The 24699-nt window shown below is 52.1% G+C and overlaps 1 protein-coding gene across 1 annotated transcript; it reads right to left on the bottom strand.

Moving 5' to 3' along the window:
* Positions 1–56: 56 nt before the first annotated feature.
* Positions 57–24356, bottom strand: CHRDL2 (chordin like 2). Its single transcript, XM_066338666.1, has 11 exons — positions 24272–24356; positions 18216–18328; positions 17309–17402; positions 16222–16364; positions 13853–13946; positions 13491–13546; positions 11498–11666; positions 10390–10584; positions 7102–7284; positions 3658–3750; positions 57–1069 (listed from the first exon to the last, which is right to left on the bottom strand). The coding sequence occupies exons 1-11, from the start codon at positions 24351–24353 to the stop codon at positions 990–992; spliced, it is 1302 nt and encodes a 433-aa protein (XP_066194763.1). The 5' UTR covers positions 24354–24356; the 3' UTR covers positions 57–989.
* Between the last annotated feature and the right edge of the window lie 343 nt (positions 24357–24699).

Below are 24699 nucleotides of genomic sequence, written 5' to 3'. Positions count from 1 at the left end.
CAGGGCCCCCAAGCACTAATACAGACCCCAGGGAAAGGAGAACCAGCACAGGAAGATGAATCAAGAAGATGTTTTAATCAGATTTGTCAGACAGAGTTGGATCTCCAAATAAATAGATTTATCAAAACAGAATAAAACAAGAATTCAGGGATAAATACATGTACCAAAACAACCTGAAAATCCCCCAAAGCTGTTTCCAGACAGGGGGAAGGTGATGCTGCTGCACACCCTCCTCCCCATGCTGCCAAAATGATCCTGTTCACCCTTTGGGAGATGATCCTTCTGTGAATACAGCCCCGTAGATATTATATAGGATAGATAAAAATATATAGCACAATAAATGCTGAGCAGCGACCTTAGTGCAGTGCTCAGGGTCTCAGACCCTGCCAGCAGGTGGGTCCTCCCAAAACCTACATTTTCACCTGCAAAGAAGGATAAAGAATTGTCCCAGCTGGAAGAGAGGAGATTTTTAAAAAAAAACACCCCTTGGAGGGCATTCACCCCAAGAAACTTCTTTGCACATCCCAGGGGCTCAAAGGAAAGAAAGTAGGATGATTTTTCTTTCTTTGAAGGTCATCTTTCCACCAGCAGCTGGTAAGAAGTGCAGTCATGTTCTGCTTTGCTGTGTGCTCCTGATGCTCCTCAGGAAGGCCGGGGTGTCCAGGATGGATCCCACCTCCTCGTGTCGCACCAGGTCTCACCCCTGCACCATCTCTGCTCATCACCTCCTCCCTCTGCTCATCCAACATCTTTGGGATAGCGGGAGGTGATGACTAACCTTCTGCACTCTCCCGCCAGAGAGAGGCACCTACACGGCTGTGGCTTCGATGCCAATGGATTGGGATTGTCCTCTGGAGTTGCTGGAATTTCCACTAGTGTAACCTGTATTGCAGTGCCAGTCTATTTAATAATGCAGCTCTGGAGTTCATATATATGTGTATGTGTGTCTGTGTGTAGATAAATCAATAGTTAGAGAAAAGTTCTTTGCTTTACAAGTTCTTTGTTTCCTTCTCTGGGCTTTCTGTCATCCTCAGCTCTGACGTCTGGGCTCGGAAGATGTTCCAGTGACCTGGATGAGCAAAGACAGACACACATTAGCGACAACCTCGGAGCAGGAAAGCACAATTCCCCACGCGTAGCACCCTCGGCACTGGAGCATCCACCTTGCTGTGGGAGAGGTCCACCCACAACACCGGCCGTGCTCAGAGCTCATCAGTGATCCCAGCCTGAGGTTTTGTAGTCTTGGGATTAAAATGGTGCTTGGAGGGGCTCTTGCCCTTGCAATGCAATTAATGGAACCATCAATGGCACTCACAAGGCTTTTTCTGGAAAACACTTGTGTAGCAATGGGGAGCAAAGCGACACGGAGCCCCTCATGCACATGAAGATCAGTTTATTGTAGAAATTGCGCCCTTTTTGTACCTCTAATCTCTACCCAACATAACTGAGACTGAACCAAGGCCTAACAGAGCTCAACAAAAATGGCACCCATTGGCTGTTCCAGCTGCAGTGCCACTGTCCACGTGTCCTTCCAACCAATCCCCTTTCTGCTCATTCGCTGCCCGTGCGTCCCACCATCCAATCACCGTCCTGCTCATACACTGCCCACTCATCCCTCCAGCCAATCAGCGTTCTGCTCGTACACTGCCCACTCATCCCTCCAGCCAATCAGCGTTCTGCTCGTACGCTGCCCGCGCATCCCTGCAGCCAATCACCGTTCTGCTCGTACGCTGTCCGCGCATCCCTGCAGCCAATCACCATCTTGCTCCCACCTGTCACTCACGTGACTGTCCCCTCACCCTCAGAGGACCCCAGTGTCCGCCCTGCTGCTGCGCTGCTCCCACAGGACCCTCCGGTGAGCCTCTAACACTTTCACAATCATAAACCAAGCCCTACATCTCCCCCTCTTTAATTAACCAACAAAACCCCAGACGGTTCCTAAGACATTAATAATGGTGATGAGAGCTATGACAGCCTTTCCAAACTGTAACGTGGGCGTGTAACATGGTAACTACATAGGTGTGGAATGAGGAGGGTGCGACACAAGGCGGCACACACCGTGAGGGAATCCACCTCCCTTGGTGGCCTGTAGAGACACACACACACCGGCACAGTCTAAAAAGAAAAGGGGCTCCCATTGGAACAGGGATAAATCTCCCTCTCCACCTCTTTAAAGGGTGCTTTGACATGGTGTTAGGTCTGTGTCCTCCCTGGCGTGTCTCAGATTTGGGCTGACTTTCTGCCTTCCGGGGGAAGAAGCATTTTATTTGTCTTCCGCCTCAACCTCAGAAAGCCAAAATTTCAGTTTCACGGGCAATGGACAGGTATAGTTCTCTCCTCCCTCCGGTCAGCCCCATTTGTTTGGGGTGGGTTGCTCAAAACCACCCCATTTATATTCGTTTTTTGCTGCTGCCTCAGCCTTGGGTCTTCATTCAGCAACCTATGGAAGGGGAAAATCCTGCTGCAGAAGAAGAAGAAGGAGAAAGAATCCCTTTGAATCCCCCAAGGAGCAGCAGACTCCCAGCAAATCAAATGTGGAGCTGTGAACTGCTCCCCAAACCAGGACAAAGGGTTCCAATCCCTCTCCTTGCTCCCCAAAAGAATCCCTGGATGTGCAGGTGGTGGCTGGAGATGCTTTCTCTCCAGGTGTTCTCTTCCCTCAGTGCAATGCCAGCAAGGATTATGCAGCCCCGATGTCATCACCCCGGGGGTGGAAGCAATATTTTCTAGCTGAATTAATCTTCTGCTGTGAAGAAATCATCAGTCAGAGCTTTCCTAGAACTCACAGCCACAGCAGTGGGATGGTTTCACAACAGGGTTATTTGTCAGGGGAAACTGAGGCAAGAAGAAGGAGAACTCTGGCAAGAACTGTGCCAGAGACTCCACCAGGGTGTGAAGCCCAGCCTGGGAGCAGAGACTGGAAAATCCCCCAGGGTTGCGTCAAAAGATGCTGTCTCGAATGGATTGAGGGTGGAAAACCCCAGCATGCCTGGGGAACTGGGAGTGTGCACAGCGCTGCTCCGACTGACCCCATAACCCACGGGTGCTGGACACTGCGGGCAGGGCTCTGATCCCAACCTGTCCCACTAAACTCCACCCCAGCCGGGCGAGGAGGCAGCCCGCAGGAAACAGCCTGGCAGTTTCTCTCCACACAGGCACTCCCAGCCTGCGCACCGGCATTCCTGCTCTTTGTCATGCTTACGCACATCCCGGAACATCCAGAATGATTGGTAAAAACATTTCAACAGTTTATTTTTTTGCTAATCCCTTGCACCATTCTTTTTTTTTTTCTCCCCCCATGCTCCCAGGAGCACCAGATGGATTAGATATAAAAATCAAACAGTTTTACGGGCTCTGGAGAGACAAAACCTCTGGATTTCACAAGAGTGCATCCACTTTTAGAAAGCTGGCTGCCCTTTCCAATACCATAAAGTGAAAATGTGGCTGTTAATCAGGAGTGTTGCGTATGGGTGTGAAGACAGGTCAGCCCCAGTCCAGCTACACTTGCACAAGTGTTTTCCCTAGGGTTCAGGTCCCCACGCCATGCCGGGATTGACACAGCCGTTTTGGAATGGCCAGAGCAGAGCAGGAAATCAGGAGGTTGGTTGGGGCAGGGAGTGCTGGAGGAGTGAGGAAACGAGATTTTCCTCTCCCTACCTTCGTTTGTCCTGGTGATCAGCCTGAAGTTTTGTGCTTCTTGCTTGAATTCTTGTTTGCTGATCTTCTTGGTCTGGATCAGATGGAATATTCCTGCAGAGGGGGACACCGGGTGTCAGATTCTGCAATGCCCAATTCAAGGTTCACACAGGTTTGGATTCTCTGTCCCCTCCTGACACTGTCTGCCCCAGGGTCCTGGCTTGGTGCAGGACCTGCTGCCAGAGACTGGTGGGAGCTGGGAATGAAACCAGGGCTGGCCAAGGCCAGGAGACATCTTATTTAAGTATCAGATTAGATATTAGGAGGAAATTCTTCCCTGTGTGGGTGGCGAGGCCCTGGCACAGGTTGCCCAGAGAAGCTGTGGCTGCCCCACCCCTGGAAGTGTCCAAGGCCAGGCTGAAGCAACCTGGTCTAGTGGGAGGTGTTCTGTCCCCACAGCAGGGGTGTGGAATGGGGTGGCCTCAATTGAAGCTCCCTCCCAAGCCAAACCTTTCTAAGATTCTATGGTTCTGTGAAAACAATCACTGCTTGTTAAAACAGGATGTTTCACCATGAATCAGGTGAAAGCAATAGGATTTTGTTGCTCCAGGAAGCATCTTGTCCTACAGGAGTTCCTATCTCCCCTAAAACCGTTAAAGAAATAAGGAGATGCTGGGATCTCTGTCCCCTATGCTCACTCTCAAACACCTCTGTTCCCCAAGAGCAGAGACCCCTCCATGATTTCCTTTCCTGGAAGAAGCCAGGGACCAAAGTTTTCTGTTTCTCTGTCAGCAGCACTGAAATTGCTCCAGGACAGGAAAAAACGCAAGTGACCTCAGCAGAGGTTAATAGTTCTGCCCCTGCCAGCATTGTCCCCTTAGTGGAGGTGCCTGATCAGATGTTTGACCCATGCAAACCAGAACCTGTATTTAGCAATGAAAGTGACCTTCCTGTGAGATTAGGGGTTATGACATTCCTGTTCTCCTGCAAGGCATGATAAACCAGGCAGGTATGCCTGGAATATCCTTCCCCACCTCTCCTCCCAGAGCATCCAGCCTCTTGCTGCCAGCAGATGTGAGAGGCAACATGGTCCCCCTTATTTGGTTAAGAGACTTTCCCTGATTCCCAGCAGCAATTACACATAAAAAGAGTATGTAATGAAGGGGAACTGCCTCACAATACATATAAATGAGATGTTATCAACTGTGGAAAATTACTACAGGAAGTCAATGACATAGAGAAAAATAGATGCATATTTGAACTATTAATTAGTCCTTTCAGTGGGTTGGGTAAAGAAGTCCTACCAGTAACAAAGGGAGATACTGGATGGACATAATAAAACTGTTATTGACGCAAGAAAGGCACAAGTGTTCAATAAATTCTTCTGGTCTATACTTAGAAAGGAGCAGGAGGGTGTGCTTACAGTCCCTGGGGCTGATGAAGCACTCTCCAGCACATTAGTAACCAAGAGGATATTTTAAACAAGACCTACAAGAGATAAACATCTTTGAATCAACCAACCTAGATAATGCTCCCCAAGAGCTCTCCAAGAGCTGGCTGAGACCTTTGGTCCTCAGGATGGTGGTTCCTGACACATGCCAGGAGCTGGGGAGCAGTGGAGGAACGCAGGCCACGCTCCAGCAGCAATCAGGACAGCACAAGTTAAGAACAGTTCACCAGCTGAGAGGCAGGATGGATGGAGCTGGCATAGGACAATGCCATTTCCTGGCAGGCACACCCCATCCAACAGGCAGGAGTTTTCCTGGCAGCGTTTGGGATGAGATGGAGTGAGCTGCTGGGGCTGTGGGGCTCCTACCACCTTTCTTGGTACTTTAAGAGGGGAGTGTATGAAAGATGGGGATAGACTCCTTAACAGGGCCTGTAGCGAGAGGACAACAGGTCAAAACATCAGAAAGTCAATTTTCAAACCTGCTGGTGAAGTTCAGACCCCTAAAAAGATGGGGAAGCCCATACTGTAACTCTTCTGGAGGCCACTTGTGTGCCACCAGCCAGCTGGGTAAAACTTTTGGCTGGGAGTTGGTGCTGGTTTCTCCTCCCAGCTCCTGCTTCATGGAGGAAACCATCCTGGCCCAGAAATAGATGAGGCCACGTAGGTATCATGAGCCCATACAAAGGCAGATGGACGAGGTCCAGGTGTGACTTGCAGCCTCTTTGCTCCACACACGCTGCTCTGTTGGTAGAGTGATGGACCATGGAGAGGTGGAATCCATATGTGAGTGAGCTCATGCTCTTTCCCAATAATAACACTTCACTCTGCCAAGCAAAAGAGCTGTGTTGGCCTCAGGGACAAGGGCCTCCCCTGTCCCTGGCTGGCAGGGCTGGGGAGCTCCATGCAGACATGAAGCTTTTGGCCTCGGAAGGTGCCGAGAAGGTTTGGGTGCTGCCCCGTGCCAAGGAGCGAGGGGAGGAAGTGGCGGGGGCCAGACAGCGTGGGCTCAGAGCTGTCCTCAGCTACAAGGTGTCATTGTGAGGGAGGCCCCGCTGAGGCGAGGGAGCACCATGGAGGATGGCAGGGGCAGGATGGAAACATGGTGGCAACCAGGGCTCCGTCTCTGGAGTTAATTTCTCAGGCTGCTATCTGTGTGTGCCCAGTCTCAGCAGCTGGCTGAGGTCTCCCTGGGGAGTGATGTGGCACATGGACATACCAGGAGGCCAGAATGGCTGCACATGTCCAGCAGGCACAAGCCAAGGGTCACTGTATCCATAGGAGAGGTACAACCAACCTCAAGTGCTCAAGTTTTTTGGGGTAGGGTATGTCCAATGGAAACTCAGGAATGGGACCCTGGGATGCTTCCCTGGGCCACAGAGAAACACAGCACAAATACCTACTGGACCAGGTGTCCCTGGACGACTCCGGTCCATAGGAGCAAAGCTGAAGGTGTGAGGAGAGAGCAGGAGAGCAGTGCCATTTGACAGCAGATTTGCTATGGTCTGGAGGACACACCAACAGGAGCATCCAAATCCACCCCTCCAAAAAAACAGGCTGAGGACAATTCATCCCCCTTGTATGCACCTTTGCAGCACCTTTCAAGCTGTAGGTGGACTGGGGTGTAAAAATAAGAGCAAAAGCAAAACCACGGAGTCACCAGAACAATTTTGTTTGTTTTCCACGTGCATTTGGCATGAGAGCAGGGATGTTTGGAGGAGCAGCCCCTAGGCCCCTTGTCTTGCCTGCCTATGTGCTGTGCCTCCAGATGGTGTTGCAGCTCATGCTGAGGTCAGTGGGGCCAAAAGTGGTTTCCAGCCCCTGATCTGCATGGAATGCAGGAAGAGAGTGTGAAATGGGGGAGTCAGAAAAGCCAGCCTGCTGTCAGCAGGTTTTGATTCACCACGCAAGGGGTGGAGCACCTTGAGAAAAGCCAGAAAAATTGAACAAAGCTTGGAAAGCACCAGGTTTCCACACACATCTCCCACTCTGCTGGCTGCTTTCATAATGGTGCTCACCTTTAATCAGCTTCCAGTTGTAGATTTCCACCTCTTCTGCCAGCTCCTTCTCGATGGCCATGGTCCTGAGGACCTCCTTGGAGGCCTCGGAGCGCGGCGGCACAAACATATACACCAGGACACGGCTGGGGCTCCTGCCACACCGGGGGGTGGCGATTTCATCCGTGGGTTTGACTCTGGTTTCTGAGCAAGAACAAGGACAGAGTTCATTAAAGAGGGGCAAGAAGGACCATCTCAGCACCCAGGTGATGGAAAAGGCATCTCATTGGCTTTGGTGACACGTGGCGCAGTTGTGTCTGTCCCATGATCCAATCCCCAGCTCCAGGACCAGCAGGAAAGGAGAGGTTAATAAAGGACCTGTGGACCTCCTCATTCTCCTGTTTTTCACTCCCCCTGACCCCTGCAGCCTCTGTGCCAGCAGGGATGGGGAAGGAGGATTTTGTCCATCTGGATCCCTCATACTGCCTGCAGGGACCTTGATGGCCGCAAAGCATGACCGGGATTCCCCACTTCCCATCTCGCTCCTGCTGGGGGAGGAACATCAGGGGAGCAAGAGGATGAGCCCACAGCAGGGGAGCCTGGGTTACCTGGGCAGCATGCCAGGCTCAGCCCCACAGGTGGGCTCAGCACCAGGCCCAGCACCCTCCCCACATGGAGTGTCACCACAAGGACATCCACACCGGGTCCTACGTGACTTTTTTGGCATTCTTGGTAAAGAAGAGCTGCTAAGTTTCCCCTCTTCTTTTTTAATGTATTTGGAGTAATTAAGAATCAATCCCCCGTGGTTTTGGAAGGAGATTTATTGCCTTTGGTTGTGGTCCTTGGAATGCAGAGGAGCCCAGCTCTGCTGAATTTAGCCTTGTTCTCTCAGTCAGTTTGGATGCTGAAGCTTTTTACACTACTCGAAAGAAAGTTTGGCTATAAATAGATGCCTGGGGTTTATTTTAGTAAGACAGTTATTTTAGGCCTGATTCTGCTCTCCCCCAGGCATTCTGGGGTGGTCCTGAGCTCTTCTTCTCTGACATGGGATGGAAATCCCAATTTAAAGATAAGCAAAGCCTTTCAGCAACTCAGTTCTGCAGTTCAGTGGGAGGCAGAGGAGGATGAGCACAGCCCCAGCACTCTCACCTGTCCCACTGCAGGGTCAGGGAGCAGGGAAACCTCTGTCCCAGAACCTTCAATTTCACCTGCTCCAAGGCATTCACAGAAGCATGGAGTTGTTAAAGCTGGAAAAGCCTTTTAAGATCATGGAGTCTGTGATTAAAACCTCACCTCCACAGCAGTAAAGGAACCCCTGGAATTCAACAGGAATTTAACAACGAAGGAGCTTCACAATGGAGCAACTCGATTGCCCAGCCCAGAGCACTGGGGAGGAGGAGCAGGGAAACAGAGGTCGTGGTCACCAGCTCTGCCCACAGCAGTTCTCCCTCATCCAAACAACACATGGCAGCAATTCCCGGGATCAGCTCCCTTCAGCAAAATCACTTAGCATTTCTAAGTTACTGGGTACAAAGGAGGAAGATAAGGACAGTCACAGAAAGCACCTGGGAAAAGAACCTGGGCAAAGCCTCCAAGCAGTGAGAGAAAGGGCAAGGATGTAACTTGGCTGAGCAATGTGTGTGATCACTATCTGTGAGAACTGCAAAGCAGGAACAAAACCATTTTGGCTGCATCGGGGTGTTTAATTGGAAATAAAATGAAGTCTGAACAGCAGACAAGAGATCCAAGCAGGGAAAGTTGTCGGATTTAAACCAGAGAGACCCACTAGAGTGGGAATGCAAGGCTGGAAGGATTCTGCTCAGTCATCACATCCCATTCCCACTAGGCACCACATCATAAATCCTGCTCATAAACATATCAAAAACCTTATTAAAACAAGCTGAGCTTCTGCCCTTGGCTCCCCTGAGGAGGCCATCCCAGAACCTCTCCAGTCAGGGGCTGGAAAAACTTGAAAATCTAAACTCAAAACGACTTTGCAGCCATTCCTAAACATGGCAGTGCCCTTTGCTTGCTCTCCTGGGTGAGACCCCTTCACAGAAACCCCTGGAAGATGCAGATCAGAGGGGAGCACACAGAATCTGCTACCTGCCAGGCTCAGACACTCCAGGTACCTTTAGTGTCCCTAGGGAAGCAGTGGGTGGTCCATCAGCTGAACATGTCCTGATAAATGTCAGTACAGAGAGGTATCATCCACAAAACATTCTCCAGTGGGAACAGGAGGAGATGTCACGCCCTGCCACATCTTTGCCAGGTCTATGGATTAAGGCAAACAGCTTTCCAAAGGCCAGGGAGCTAAGAGACCCAAAACACACTGAACAGAAAAGGAAAAGTGGTATTCTCCACCATGGAATTGCCAAATCATTCAATTTGGAAGACTTTTGAGATCATCAATTCTAACTGTTCCCCCAGCACTGCCAAGGCACCACTGGTGCATGACCCCAGCTGCCACAGAGCTTTTAAGTCTTTTGGGGATGGGGACTCACCACTGCCCTGGGCAGCTGTGCCAGGGCTGGGCAACCCTTTGGGGGGAAGAAATTTTCTGTAACATTCAATCTGAGCCTCCTCTAGCCCAGCCTGAGGCCATTCCCTCTCCTCCTGTCCCTGTTCTCTGGGAGCAAGGCCTGACGCCCCCAGCTGTCCCCTCCTGTCAGGGACTTGTGTGGAGCCACAAGGTCCCCCCTGAGCCTCCTTTTCTCCAGGCTGAGCCCCTTTCCCTGCTCTCTCAGACATTCCCCTGGTGCCCCAGCCCCTTTCCATGTCCCAGCCCCAGCCCAGTTCTACCTGGACCACCCTAAAACCTGTGTCAGCCTCCATTTCCGGAGATGGGGGTTCCAATTCCAACAAACCATGAGTACCACAGACAACTCTTCTCCTGAGATGTGTCCTCCCTCCTCCCCTCACACCTACACCTCAGCTGCCACAATTTAACCCTCTGGTTTTTGTCCCACCTGGACGTTTGGAGAACAGACTGTGTATCCTCTGCCCCGAAGGCATCTTCCATCTGAGTACTTCTCAGCATGTCCTGCCTCAAGTGTCTTTCTCCAGACTTCATCCTCCCAACAGACAGAACCTTTTGGGGATCAGTGCATGTTCCTTACCTCGGGAAAGCCCTGCTGCCCTCCAAGGCAAGCTAACTCTTCTATCACTGCTTGCTCTACTGACTTTGTCTGGTGTGAATTCTAGCCACCAGCATTCTGAATCCCTACACATTTGTCAGCTTCAGTCTTTAAACCAAGGTTTAGGAAAGAAGTGGAAGGCAGCCGCATGAGTGGGAGGGATCCCACCTACCTGGACATATTTTACAGCATTTCCCATCTACTTTTTCTGGATATTCACACGGATACTCCTTAGGGCATGTGATCTTCTGGCAGTCCTGGACGCCGTCCCTGCAAGTGCAGAGGATGCAGGGCAGGAGGCCGTAGAGCCGGAAGACGGGGTGCCATACTTCCCCATGGGAGTAGGTCTTCCCATTGTAAACACAAGCTGGAGGAGAGAGAGAAAAGAGAGGAAATAAATCCTCCTCCTCTTTGTTAACCCAAGGCTCTGTGGAGTCACTGCCTTTCAGCACCTCAGACATGGGTGGTCCTGCTGAGTGGAGGAACGAGGTCCTCTGGCAGTGGATCCGGCAGCAGCGGGCACCAAATCCCAGCCACCACACCCAGAAGGTGCCATGGGACACAGGGAGCCAGGAGATGGCTCTGCTGGGTTAGACCACCCTGGCGGGGATTGGGCCAAGTGTGGTCAGGACCTCACCTGCCTCCCAACCTCTGGAAGCCCAGGGTCCCTCCGAGGCTGTCGCAGGAATGAAGCACAGTGAAGAGTGCCACCTGCTGACTCCTCCATGGAAATTTCTGGAGGTCCCAAAATTTCCTCCTGGCCTTCATCTCCAAGGACTGGAAAAGCCCTTCCAAAGGCACAGTGGTGGGAGAGCGGCCGAGAGGAGAAAGGATCTGTTATTCTCCCTTTGGATCAAGGGGCTTGCCTCCTCATCTCACTTTCCTACTCTTTCCTCCAGGAGGAACACCAGGGACAGCACTGGAGCAGACCCAGCACTTGCACATCCTTACAAGGAGGAATATCCTGCCCTTCTGTGGCACTGTCCTGGAAGGTCCATGTGGAGTCCTCCAGCTGAGCTCCTTCCTTCCCAAGTCTCACTTCTCCAAAACATTCCAAGGACCAGTCTTCTTCAAACCCATTTTGGAAACTGGTAGATTGGTGCAGTCAGGAGACTGCAGGCATAAGGACTGAGATTTCTGGTTGAGGCTGGCTATAGAAGAGGGGGGAGAAGGACTTGTTGATGGAAACCTGCTGCTGAATCAGATTCCTTGAGGAGTTCCAGACTCGGGTGAAACCATTTTAAGTCACATGCAGACTGCCTGGCCTCTCCATCCCTTACCTTTCTTGTGCTTCTCTTTCAAGACGATCTTCACAGTGGTGCCACCTGTTCCCTTGGGTTTGAAGCTTCTGGGAATTAACTCCAGGGAAGAACTGAGAACAGTGGACACCGTGGCTCCAGGTGGCTTCCTCCCCACCACCTCTCCCAAGCACTGGTCTTGTGAGTGTCTCTGTGAGCAGCCAAAGAAGAGAGGGGATTCAGACTCTGGCAGTTGAGTTGTTCCCACTCCAAAGCATGCTGGAAAAGTCCATGCAGTGTCCTGCACACCTTGCATCAGGAGTGGAAGAGGTAGAGACCAGAGGGATAAGCAATGACGCACAAGCCATATAAATCAGAAATGTTAAGGTTGGAAAATTCCTCTGAGATCATGAAGCCAAATCGTTCCCTCAGCGCTACCAGGGCCACCACTAAGCCATGTCCCCCAAGTGCCATATCCACACAGCTTTTAAATTCCTCAGGGGATGGGGACTCACCACTGCCTTGGGCAGCTGAGCCAGTTCTGGACAGACCCTTTGCAGAAAGAAGCTTTCCTAATATCCAACTTGAACCTCCTCTGGCACAGCTTGAGGCCATTCCCTCTCCTCCTGTCCATGTTCCCTAGGAGCCGAGCCCAACCCCAACCTGGCTGCACCCTCTTGTCAGGGAGTTGTGGAGAGACAGAAGATTCCACCTGAGCCTCCTTTTCTCCAGGCTAAGCCCCTTTCAGCTCCCTCAGCCATTCCTGGTGCTCCAGCCTCTTCCCCATCTTGCTGCTGCCACCACCCCAAGGGTGCTGAGCAGTCGGTGTGAGTGGGCCACACTGGTGTCCCCCTCATGTGGATCACCCTCACTGGGGAAGCACCTTTCCCTACCCAAGCTCAACCCAATGCCCTCAGAGAAGCACGTGTGGTCCCACATTCCTAAAACACACCGGGAAATGGGCTGGTCTTTCCTAGATGGGAAAATGAGGACTGGAATCTGTGTGGCATCCTCAAACAGAATCAGAAAGGTGACGGTGGGCTGTATCCTGCTGTCTCACCTGGCTGGCAGTTGGTGTGGGACTGCCAGCCAGCAGGACTGAAATGCCAGGAACATCCCAGGAATATCCAGGAACATCCCAGGCTTCCAAGAGCAGAGTGCTGGGACAAGACATGCTGCACAAAGGGTCCCCTTGTGTCTATTTTGGAGGTTTTATAGGTGGTGGAGCAGTATGGAACAGGGCAGAGCCAGGAGCTAAGTGACCTAATCCCACAGACCTGGCATAGGCTGCCCAGCTCCAAAATGTCGCCGTTAAGGAACCCTCGGCAGCCAAGGAGTCACTTTTTCCTTGCTGGGGCTGCTGATACAAACAGCCTGGGGAAGGCAGGGGGTGGCCAGCTCCAGCACTGCCCTCTTGGTGGGAGGCAAGACACCTTGATGCCCAAAGGGAGAGAAGATACCTTTTCCTGAAGGAAAAATCCTCCTGAGAGATATTTGGGCATCTGACTATGGACAAGGGTCAGACCTGGATGCTGGTCACCTCTGGGTCTGCTCTGACAATGTCCTTCAGCTGTTTAACCTGGCAGACACTGGCCAAACAGGAGGAGAAGTGTCCCAGATTTCCAGTCCCTGCAGGAGTTTTGCTATTCCAAAAATGTCACAGAATCAGAGAATCAGAATCACTTAAGTTGAAAAAATTCTCCAAGGTCACTGAGCACAACCCTTTCCCTGACACTGCCAGGTCCAGCCCCTAAACCATGTCCCTAAGGTGCTCCCAAGGGAGAGTAGAAGAGTCTTTCCCTGGTAGCCTGAGGTCTCACCTAGGCTGATATCTCTCAGCTAGATTAAATTCCATGGCACAATTCACCTGCAAATCAGGTGTCCATGGTTCTCCCATGCAAGGATCTGAGTGTCCCCCTAGAGCTGCTGGGCGTGATTTCTTTGTAGAGGACAATGTGCAAGGGCATTCTGTGAGCTGTTCAGGGGGCCGTGCTAGAAGCAAGAAGCAGAGCTTTAAAATGCAAATGTCACGTACAACACCTCTGTTTAACTGCAGGGGTTCTTCTTCCGTGGACTTCTCAAAGGAGCCATCTGCAAGGGAGAAACATTGTCCTGGAAGATGCTGCAGGGCTGAATGGAGGTTTGCTCTCTGTGGCTGAAAGCAGCTCTCCTGGGAGTCTGAGGGGAGAGGAGCTTTGCACATGCAATTCATATTATCTAAGGAAAACCCAAGCCCTCAGCTTTTGCTTCCTGGTGCTCCTAGTGCACCCAAGAGGTTACAAGCAGCCTAATTTAGAGCCCAGGTTTCCAAAATCCTGCTGAAGCGGCTTGAAATGGCTCCTGCTGTCAGGTGGCAACAAGCTGGAGTCTCCCAACCCCCAGTCCCAGCCTCATTACCTTTGCAGACCTGGCAGCAGGAATCCGGCACAGTTAAGGGAGAGGAGCACAGCAGCTCAGGGCAGGTCACCAAGCCACAGTAAATCTGGCCTTCCTAGGAGGGCAAGAGGAAAAAAACCAGTGTCAGTGTTATTAAGAGCTCTGTGTCCCCCACAGAGGGCTGCCAGCAGTTCGAATTGCAGATTTGCCATAAATCATTGAAAAGGAATTCTTCCCAGTGAGGGTGAGGAGCCCCTGGCACAGGGTGCCCAGTGAAGCTGTGGCTGCTCCATGCCTGGAAGTGTCCAAGGCCAGGTTGGGTTGGGTGTGGAGCCACTCGGGATAGTAGAAGGTGTCCCTGCCCAGGTGGAACTGAAGGAGCTTTAAGGTCCCTTCCAACCCAAACCATTCCAGGATTTTACGATTCCATGATCAAGAGATCATAGTCCATCTTCCAGTACCACCAATCATGCAGAACCTACTGACAGCTGGAAGTCTGCCCCTGCTGCACTGTCCATCCTGCAGGGCACAGCAGACTTGTGTCCTCTCCTGGGATGGCTGTCCCATGAACAGTGCACATGCTCCCAAGTGGACTGCTCTTCCCCAAAAAGGGGCAGGCAGTGCCCTCCTGTCAGGCATCATTAGTGCTGCCAGACCTGAAACAGTCACCACACACCTTTCAACTCTGCAGAACAACCCTCAGTTTGAAGGGGCACAAGAAGATTTTCCTTGACATCTGCCAGGAAAAGGACCCAGAGGAGTCCAGCATCATTCTGAGCCCAGATTCAGGTCCACATGGAAGCTCTGCCCTCCCTCTCTTGTGGTTAATTCCATAACACCAGAGCCAAGCACGCAGACGTGCAGGGATAGACCTGAGTGGATAGTTTGGAAAATATCACTGCTGTAGTGATTCAAGCTGAAAACCACAGGTTGAGGGCAGCCTTGACCTTTGTGCATCCCAGTGCCACCTCAGCCAGTGGATTTGCACCAGTTTGTTGCAGGAATAAGTTTTTTGCTACTTTGCCAAAGGGAAAAAAAGGACGTTCAGCAGCCAGACCTCAACAGCAAGGTCATCTTCTCCATGCAGCAATTTTCTCTGGGGTATCCACAAGTTCCCAGTCAACCAAGACCAAGAGGTCAGCCAAGGATATCCTTAGAAAACCGAACCACAGCTGCCTCTTCTCTCGTCAGGAAGCCAAACCACTGTGCCAGGAACATGAGGAGGATGAGGGAAGTTTGGTGGGTGACAGGATCTGGCAGAGGTCACTGCATACCAAATCCTGCTCTCCACTTAGGGAGTGCAGGCCTGCCTCTTCCTTCCTTCTCCTTCTGCCCAGCAGCTCACAGCAATGACCTGCCCCAGGCTGGGAAGAGCCGGTGCCATAAAAAGCAGGATTTATCCCAGAGGCTCTGGTCTTGGGGCAGTTTTCAAAGAGGGTTAGGCCAGCTGTTCACGCAGCTGTTCTAGCAGCTGACAGCATCAGACACAGCCCGGGGAGATCCCCCCATTGAAGGCTCCAGAGCCAGCCCTTTATTTTCCCCCTTGTATCCAAGGCATCACCCTGACAAATAAACAGAGGCTGAGTGACAGCCGAGAGGGACATGGAGCTCCACGGGCTCCTGGGGACAGCGGCAGATGAACACATGCAGCTGGATTAGAGAGCTCCTTCCTGGTGTTTCCCACCATTCAGCAGGGGTCCCTAAGAGAGGAACCAGCCTCAAAAGCCGCATCATTTCTACATGTCAGTTATTCCTCCTCCACACAGCTCTGAAGTGGGTGCATGCCCCAGAGGCTCAGACCAGCTATTCCAGTATCACAGACAGTTCCCTGCCCAGCATCAATTGATGTAACCCCTGTGTGTGTGCTCTTAGCATGACTGAGAGAGGTGGTTTGGGGATGGAACCAGAACAGCTCTAAGGTCCCTTCCAACCTACACCATTTTCTGAATCTATGGATCCCAAGAGCGCCTGAATCCCAAGAGCTGTGACCTCATGTCCGTGCTGCCTTGCAGGCACATTGAGCTCTCCAGGCTCCCTGGCTACCAGGCCCACCTACTTTGCAGCCAGCACAGACAGAAAGGCTCCTGGCTGTGCCCTGCACTGACCAAAGCCTCCGTGAGGCAGGTGGGATTTCTGGATGCTGCTGGCCACAGCCCTGGAGCACTGGGATGCTCCACAAGGACAGATCTATCCCACTGTCCACCCTATATTGCCCCAGTGTAGACCACCCAGACCTGGCCCCTGTGATCTCCATCTTCTGCACTGATAACCCAATCACGATGATAAAGCATCCCCCCCACGGGCTGGTGCTACCAGGTCTCCTGGGGTTTTTGGGCTGGTGGGGCACTGTTGGGGTGAAGGAGGGAGGCCCAGCTCCCGCGGTGGCTTACGGAGCAGCTGCACTGCACACACTGGTTGGGCTGGCGGCCGGGGAAGAGCTCGCTGGTGCTGAACATCTCTCCCTGCTGGTACGTGGTCCCGTTGTACTGGCAGGACCTGGCGGGTGCCCGCAGCCCCGACGGGGAGTGTGCCTCTGGAAAAGAGGAAGGAGCGGGATGAGAGCCAGCCCTTGCCTGGTCCCAGCGCAGCACTGATGCCCCACCAGCCCACCCCTAAAGGACCAGTAGCCCTTTGCACACCACGGGCTCTGTCAAGTGGCCAGGGTGCTGCGTGGTTGGGCAGCAGTTAAGTGTCCAAAAGGTTTTGGAGAATGGGGCTGCCCTGACGGCACTGAGCTCAGAACAGAGGGAAAACCTGGAAGTCTGACCTCACAAGGTTCTCCACAAAAATCTTAGGTTTTTCCTCCTCTGGTGGTAACAATCACCAGATTCAGATGGAGTTAGGCAAAAAGAGTTCGTCTCATGGGTATTTAGCAAAAAAAAAAAAAAAAGAAAGAAAACTAATGAGTTTTTTTCTTTTTTTTCTTTTTTTTTTCTAGTTTCTTAAATCACTGATGGTTTCTGACCAACTCTGCCAGCACTCAGGTAAGGCACTAAATCTGGAGGTAATCTGTGGTGGTGAGAATGAACATACTGAGGTAAAATGAGGCAATCAGCAGTGGTAAGGTAGGAAAAGTTTTGGGGCTAGAACTTGAGATAGTGTCTAGTGCAGAGAAGAAAGTTGTTAAAAAACTTGGAGGTGGTTTTTTTTGTTGTTGTTGGGGTTTTTTGGGGTTTTTTTTTAATCCAAGACACTTTGCTGGCAAATGATCAGAATATATTGCCAGCTTCTGTTTTGCCACTGGAGTGTGAACTGACATTTTGTCCCTACAAAGCTCTTGGGATGGGGGGCAGAAGGTGGTCTGGCAGAGAGCCCTTTTCCATCAAAATGAGATTTTTGGAGGGAAAAAGCCGCCGCAGCTTCTTGACCAGGGCCAGACCCAGCATCGCTGGATTGCCACAAGAGGCAGCAGTGGAGGCACCGCCTTGCAGGACCGCGGCCACCTTGTCACCCCGCCCCCGAGGAATGCCCACCTACCGGGACACCGCGGGCAGCACTGCTGGGGGTCCGTGACCGGGCTGGCGCACGGTGGAGCTGGGCACTGGATCCGGTAGCACCTGATGTTGGTGTTCTGGGGAGAGAAAGACACGGTTTGTTTAGTCCACAGGGAACATTCAGTTCAAGGTTCACTCCTGCAAGAGGAGGAACACAACATTATCACAACAAATTATGCCGGCTGTAACTCACCAGAGTTGTCTCCAGCCCTGCCTCAAGCCCAGCCAGCTCATGGCTTCTCATCATTAAAGGCCACCCCTCATCTGACAGAAGCCCTGAGCCACCTCCACCCACAACCCACCAGGGCTACAGAGGCAGGACCATGGAATCACAGAAGGATTTAGCTGTGAAGGAACCTTAAAGATCATCTTCCACCCCCTATTATGAGCAGGGACACCTTCCACTATCTCAGGTTGCTCCAGCTTGGGCTCGAACACCTCCAGGGATGAGGCAGTCACAGCCTCTCTGGGCAGCCTGTGTCAGGGCCTCACTGCCCTCACAGGGAGCAATATTTGTGAACAATTAATCCAAATATTCTCTCTTCTTGTTTAAAACCTTTCCCTCATCCTATCGTTATCTGCCTGCGTAATAAATAACTCTCCATCTTTTTCACAAGCTCCCTTTAAGTACCAAAAAGACCTCCTCAAGGTCAGGGGCAGCTGCCTCACAAGGTCAACCCAACACCCCCCAGGGGGACAGCTTTTTCTGAAGGGAAGGGATTGATCCAGCGTCACTATGGGACTGGAAAGGGTTCTCTGGTCAAATGAGACAGTGGGACCCATCTGCCTGAAACCTGCCAAGTGCAGCCCCAGCGCAGCCCCAGCACAGCAGCAGCAGCAGCAGTGCCCCTGCCAGCCCTTGTGGCACCCTGGGGACCTTGGGGACGTGCCTCAGAGCAGCTGCAGCGGATGCAGTACATCAGGCCCTGGGGCTCCAGGTACGGGTGCCAGCTCTCCCCCGGGCTGTACTTCTTGCCATTGAAGTCGCAGAAGGTGTCAGGCCCTGCAAGTCAACCAGGAGAAGCTATGTGAGAAAAGGAGCTGGTTCCTGCGAGAGCTCTCTGTGAGGAGAGCCAGAACAGCCTTCACATTGTTCCCCACAAGTAGGTGGCCACATCCCATCCACCAGACCCAGATTGTGTTCTGCCCATTTTATTTTTTTGCATGCATTTTTTACACTGGACCCAAATGGCAACTCCTCCAAGCCCAACTGGACTCCCTTTGCAAGAAAGGAACAGAATGGGTGGTTTTGAGGCAGAAAATAGTGTTTTCATTCTAAACCAGCAATGCTCACTGGAAGATGGACAGGCGATTTCAGGGTGATGCTACAAAATGGAATTTCCCACAGTGATATCATTATGGTTAGGAGTGGTGACAGAGATGGGAGATCCTGAATTGGGTCAATTGATGGGGACATTTTCACTGTTACCCAAAAGAAACCAAAAAGAAGAAGGGGGGGGGGGGGGGCAAAACAAACAAATAAATTATGGCCAAAAACACATTCTGGAGAACAACCTTTTGCTCCCCCTAAGAGCTTCAGCTCTTTCTCTCAAGGATCTGTGGACAAGTAGGACTGGGCTGCTTGTGCCATCCCACAGGGTCTCAGCCCTTTGGCTTTACCTGGCTTGATGCAGCACTGGTCTGACTGAGTGACTGCTTTTTCATATATGGGGCTGTATAGGCGGACAGCAAGTCGACCTCATCCACTTTTCATCTCCAAAAGCATAAACATGTGGGGGTTTTCTTCCTTCTTAATCCTGTTATCCTGAGAAGAGCCAGTTTCCAGCTGTGCTCCTGAACTGGAGGTGTTTGTCCCAGAAATGATCCAGACCTGCCTCCACTGGCATGGGTTTAACCTCACCATGGCACAGGGATGAGATGGTGCCCAGTAGAGATGATCCTCTTTGGAGATGTCTGCCCTCCCCATATTTTAGCAGGTCCTTATCAACCTCCTTCATCCCCAAGTCCATAGTTACAAACCAATCCTCTGGCAGGACCAGGCCAGCCTGCCTCAGGAGGCTATGGGACAAGGCATGGCCAGGATCACCAACAAACTCCTCAGGAATTTGGCCAAGAACCCTGATTCAGTCACCCTTAATGTTCACATTCACAAGCATCCCCTGGTCCAGCTCCAAACGTTGCAGGTCCTGCAGGAACCTAGACCCTATAACAGCCAGGGTGCTGCTCCCACAGTCTTGTGACGTGTGCCAAAGCCCTGACCAGGCAGAGGGTCACCCCAGGACCCAAGCTCTTTCTAAGCACACTCTTGTGTGTGTGATTTTTGTGGTTTACGTGCTCACAGCCCTGCTGAAAACTGAAGGTGATTTAAAAGGTTATGTCATCGAGGGAATTTGAGGTAGTTTGGGTGATTTTGTTGCTCGAAGGCAGCAGAGACGTTTACGGTTCCTGAAGCATTTATGGGTCTTTTAAAACCTTGCAGCACTCTGGGGATGCAGGAGAGGAGAGGGCTGTTTTCCAAGGCATGATGCCCACCACGCAGTACATGAACTCGGGTGAGCCAGTGGGTGCTGACCCTGCCAGGATGTTGAGAGGGCTCCTTAATGAATAGCAGAGGGTCCCCAAAATTATCTCAGGGGCATTCAGCACCCCAAAAATGCTAAGAGCCATCCCAATTCCACTCTGTCACCTGGGACACAGCAGTGGCTTGGAGGGCCCAACTGGTGTTGTCCCACCTTGCTGAAGCTGGAGATGCCATGTGCTTAATGGATTTCTTCAATCAGCCAGACAAAATTCATCCAAATATGCTGGGGTGGGCTGCAGTTCCTCCTCCAGCTCATCACCACCGTCAGGATGAACCCAGGTGATGCTCTACCATGGCCAGACCCTCTGGCCAGCAGGAAAGGCAGCTCTGTGGGTCTACAAAGATCTTTATGGGTCTCTTCCAACTCCAGCCCTGCCAGCAGACTTGAGCCTCTCTTTGATGGCTTTAAGCACTCGATCCTCCAAACTGTACCTTTGTAAGCAGTGACCACCAGCTGTCCAGACTGCCTGGCCCAAGCACAGCAGCATTGCAGATGTGGAGGTTTGCAATAGCTTTGGAGTGGATGTTATCAGAGGGACAGACAGGCAGGGGTATTTTCATTCCTTTTCCCTGATCAGGACTTCACACTGCCCCCATAGCTCTTGACAACTCCCAATTCCTGACCACAAAGGTCACAAGCTTACAGCATATCCCACAAAACTGGTGAGCATGTGGCTTGAATATGAGGAAACGCAAAAGAGAGAGGAAAAAAACTCCACAAAACTAAAAAACAAAACCTACCAACCAAACAAAACAAATGAAAAAAAACCCAAAAAACATATTTTTGCAAAAGGGTGAGAAAATTACTTCATCTTTCCCTGCTTGCAGCATCCTCATGAATTATGCTGAGGGTGAAGAAATGGAGTTGCCTTGGTGTGACGCAGCCTCACTCAGCTCACAGACTCCCATGCCAGTTGGCTGCTTCCTTCAAGCATTTAATCACAAGTGGAGCCCTGGTTTGGGTCCAGCCCTCGAAAGCAGCCTGATTCATGTCTGCAAAGGGCCTGCTGGTAAAATTAAAGCTGACTGGCAGTGCTGGGCAGCAGGAGACACTTGTTGGCATCTCAGCAGTGCTATGTTTTTGGCAAGAGGTACTGGAATGTTTAGGCAAAAGCAAGATGGATGGATGGATGGATGGATGGATGGATGGATGGATGGATGGATGGATGGATGGATGGATGAGGCTTAAAAGCTGGAGGTTCTGGACCATTTTTTCCCATGCCAGGCTAGTAATTTCATTTTCAGAGGTCAAACTTTGAATATAATCCTAATTAACTTGGAGTGAAAAGCCATTTGTGACAGTGAATCGCTCCTGTGCTGATCAGTAAGGGGATCTTACTGATTGTACCTTCAGCAGCAGCACACACAGAAATGTCATGTGAGTTTACTTCTCACTGGATCTAGAGCAGGTCAAGAAGTTGTGCAGTGGCCTCTTGCTGGTGGCTGGTGTCTGAGGCTGTTGAGATACATCCTAAGGAGACATTCCCTTCTCGGGGTGTGAGAGATGCAGCCCAGGACAGGTACCTCCACACCATTCAGTTTGTCACTGCACTGGTGTCTCTGAACTCCCTTGTGAAGATGCTGCTCAGAGCTCCTGTGACAGCCTCTTGTGAGGTTTCAATTTCCTGGTAGCTGGAAAGCTTCCCACAATACCTACCCTAAATCTTTAATGTCCTTTCCAACCCAAGCCACATGTGATTCTGTAATTCTGTCTCTGGGAGTGTTCTGAGCAATTTGATGGCTCAACAAGAGGTTGTGGGGTCTTGCTCATGTCCTCTCACTCCTCCCATTTCATCTCGAGGCTGAGGGGGTGAGGGTGGTCCTGCATGCCCAGATGGCACCTTTGGGATTGTCTCCAGAGCAGGGCATTTCTGAGCTGAGCTCTCAACTCCCACAATTTTTCTGGAGGTCACACACCTGCCAGCCAGCGCCGTGCTGGGCATGAGGGAGGGAGTTCATGCAAACCAGTTTGTAAGTTTTAAGAGCAGCCATAAATAAAGTGTAAAGAGCACTGTCTGGTACACAGAGTCCAGGCACTCCTATGACAGCCTTGTATTTATGAAGGGCTTAAAATGCAACTTAGCTGAGAAGGGACTGGTTAAAACACACTGGGCCCTTGACATGTGACATCCTAAGGACTCCGCTCACATCCAGATCAATTCCTGTACACTAGCCTTGCTCATTTCTGAGCTGGAAATATCTTCTTGGGACTTTGAGAGCCTGGAAAACTCTGTAGCTCTGAAAATGCAGCCTCATGAGGCATCTCTGAGTTCTCCAGAGTGGAGAAGCCAGGCAGATAGGCCCTGCTTCCCCCTGCTCCTTCCCAAGGGAATGCTCCATTACCTATAGCAAGGTGTGTGCAGCCCTCGCCTCTCTCTTACCATGGACATGGTAGCACTTGCTTTCCATCATGGTTCTTCCCATCTTGGAGCACCCTTCATCCCTGCTGGATCCAAACTTGTAAGACATAAGGGATCCCAGGAACCCCCTTTTCTCCAGTAACCATGTTAAAAAGAAATGGAACAGCAGCTTCCAAGCTTCTGGGGAAAACCACTGCCCCATGCTCTCCAGAGATGCTGGTGTTTAAATGCCTCCAGCCAAAACATGGTTGCATTCAACCATTGCCCCTGAATTACTCAGAATGCAGCACATTCGTCCCAGTAACCTGTGCCTCTGATATTTTTTTTCAGCTGGAGTGCAAATCCCCTAAAATAGCTTGTTTCTGTGGGCAAATTCTTCTTTTCTGACTTGCCTTCAAGCCCGAGCATTTCTGCTTCTCACCTATTTTTAGCCACGACACTGTAGGTCCCTTGGCTGATGAGCCTGCTTGTAACTAATTTATTCCTGTCTTCACTCTCCCTGAACACCCAGCCCTGAGAAAAGTGTGAGGCTGCAGAGGTGGACAGTGGAGAGAAGTCCACAATTTGATAATGACTCTGTCACCCAAACCACCCTGCCTTTGACCTTGGGGCAGGTCCTGCCCAAGCCCTCCTCTGTGTGTGATATGCTCTGTAGCAAAGCTGAAGGGTTTCAGAGCTGAGGAGTGACCCTGGACCTCCCTGCTCCAACCCTGCTTCAATCCTATAGTCACTAGTGTTTTATCAACATTTTAAGTCCTGCAAATGCAGCTCTTCCTCCCAAGTCAGACAAACCCTTACTGTCCCATCCAGCATAGTTTATGCCCAGCTTATGGGCTCTGTTACCACCTCCAAAGAGCAAACACCTGTTTCACCATCTGGATGTGTCTCCCATTTTCCCAAACCTACCATAGCAGCCTGGGTAGAGGCAGAGAGTCAGACCCACATCCCTCGCTCAAGAAACAGATGGCTGTGCACCGGGTTTGGCAGCTTTGGACGAGCCCAGGGAAGGGAAAGGAGCTGAATTCACCAGGATTTTGCTCTCCGGGGCTTTGCACAGCCCCATCCATCCACCTGCCTCTTCCCCCCAGCACACCCCACAGTGGGATGAGCAATCCAGTGCTCACATTTTGGGTCCACACTCCAGGAGGATGATTATTTGAGTGCCTAATGCACTGCTGGCAGCAGGCAAGTTGTAAATCACCCTGACGAAGCCACCGGCAGACTCCACTGGGATTCCAGGAGATTAAAGGGAAGTATAAGTGTAGGGACACAACAGGTCCTGTTCCAATTTGCTCAGAGCTCTGGTGGTTCTGCGAAGTTGCAGGGCTGCTCAGCACCCATGGTAGGGTCCCAGTGCTTTGCCCAAGCCAAGCCAACCTCCTGGCCCCCGTTAACACGTCCAGCACCCTCCAAGCTCCTGAACAGCTCTGGAGAAGTCCTTCAAGCCTTTTTGTGGGAAGTGCTAAACCTCCCTTCCTTATCCCAAACCTTCTTTGCCTCAGTCAGCCTGCTGGGAGCCAAACTGGGAGAGACAGGGATGGACATGGAGATAGACAAGGGATGGATACAGAGGAAAGCTCCCAGCTTTTTTTGGGGCAGGGGAGGCATTGCCCCGGTCCCCCTCCACCCTCTGGGGGGACATGCACTCGTGCAGGGTGGGATCTGTGCAGAGGAAGGTCTGTAAGACAATCGCATGCTCTGTGGCATTTCCAGCCCTTAGAAGGGAGTCCCAGACCTTCCTCACGCCCTTAGCAGCCCCCGGAGCCCCCCAGCCCCTCACCAGCACGCAGTGCCGCGCTCGGTGCTCTACAGCCCGGCAAAGCAGGCAGAGACAGCAGCAGGCAGAGGGGGACACAGCCATGTCCCCAACAGTGCAGCACAGGAAACCCTGGGACGTCCCAGCCGCGGAGGTCCAGCACCAGCCTCCCTGTGACCCCAGGCATGCTCGCAGAGCACCCCCGCAAATTGCTGGGGACTCCGGTGGCGGGGAAACTGAGGCACGGAGGGAAGCAGCGCAGCCAGGACGAGAGCGGGTAAGACTTACGAGCCCGGGCTCGGCTCTCGGAGGCGAAGAGGAGCAGGAGGCACCGGAGGAGGAAGGCGAGGGGACCCGCCCCGGGAAGCATCGCAGCCCTGGGGCTTCGATCCCGGTGCCCGGGGGTGCGCTGCCCGATGTCCCAGTGATGTCTCGGGGTCTGTGCCGAGGGCTTCGCTCCCGCTGCCGGTGCCCGGCGGTGCCGCGGTCTCGGTTGCGGTGTCGGGAGCCTCGGAGGAGGTTGCGATGCCCGGAGGTGCCGGTGCCCGGGGATGTCGGTGCCGGCAGTGCTCCGGTGCCGGGGGCAGGGGTGTCGGTGCCCGGCGCCGCTTGTGTCCGGGGCTGTGGGTGCCCGGAGGTGCCGGCGGTGCCGGTGCCGCGGGATGCCGATGCCGGGGGTGCTGCCGCGCCGGTGGTGCCGGTGCCCGGGGGTGCTG

This window comes from Sylvia atricapilla, chromosome 2 (genome assembly GCF_009819655.1).
Source record: "Sylvia atricapilla isolate bSylAtr1 chromosome 2, bSylAtr1.pri, whole genome shotgun sequence".
NCBI classification, from domain to species: domain Eukaryota; kingdom Metazoa; phylum Chordata; class Aves; order Passeriformes; family Sylviidae; genus Sylvia; species Sylvia atricapilla.
Note: the sequence above shows the minus strand (reverse complement) of the source record. Positions and strands in the feature narration are given on the sequence as shown.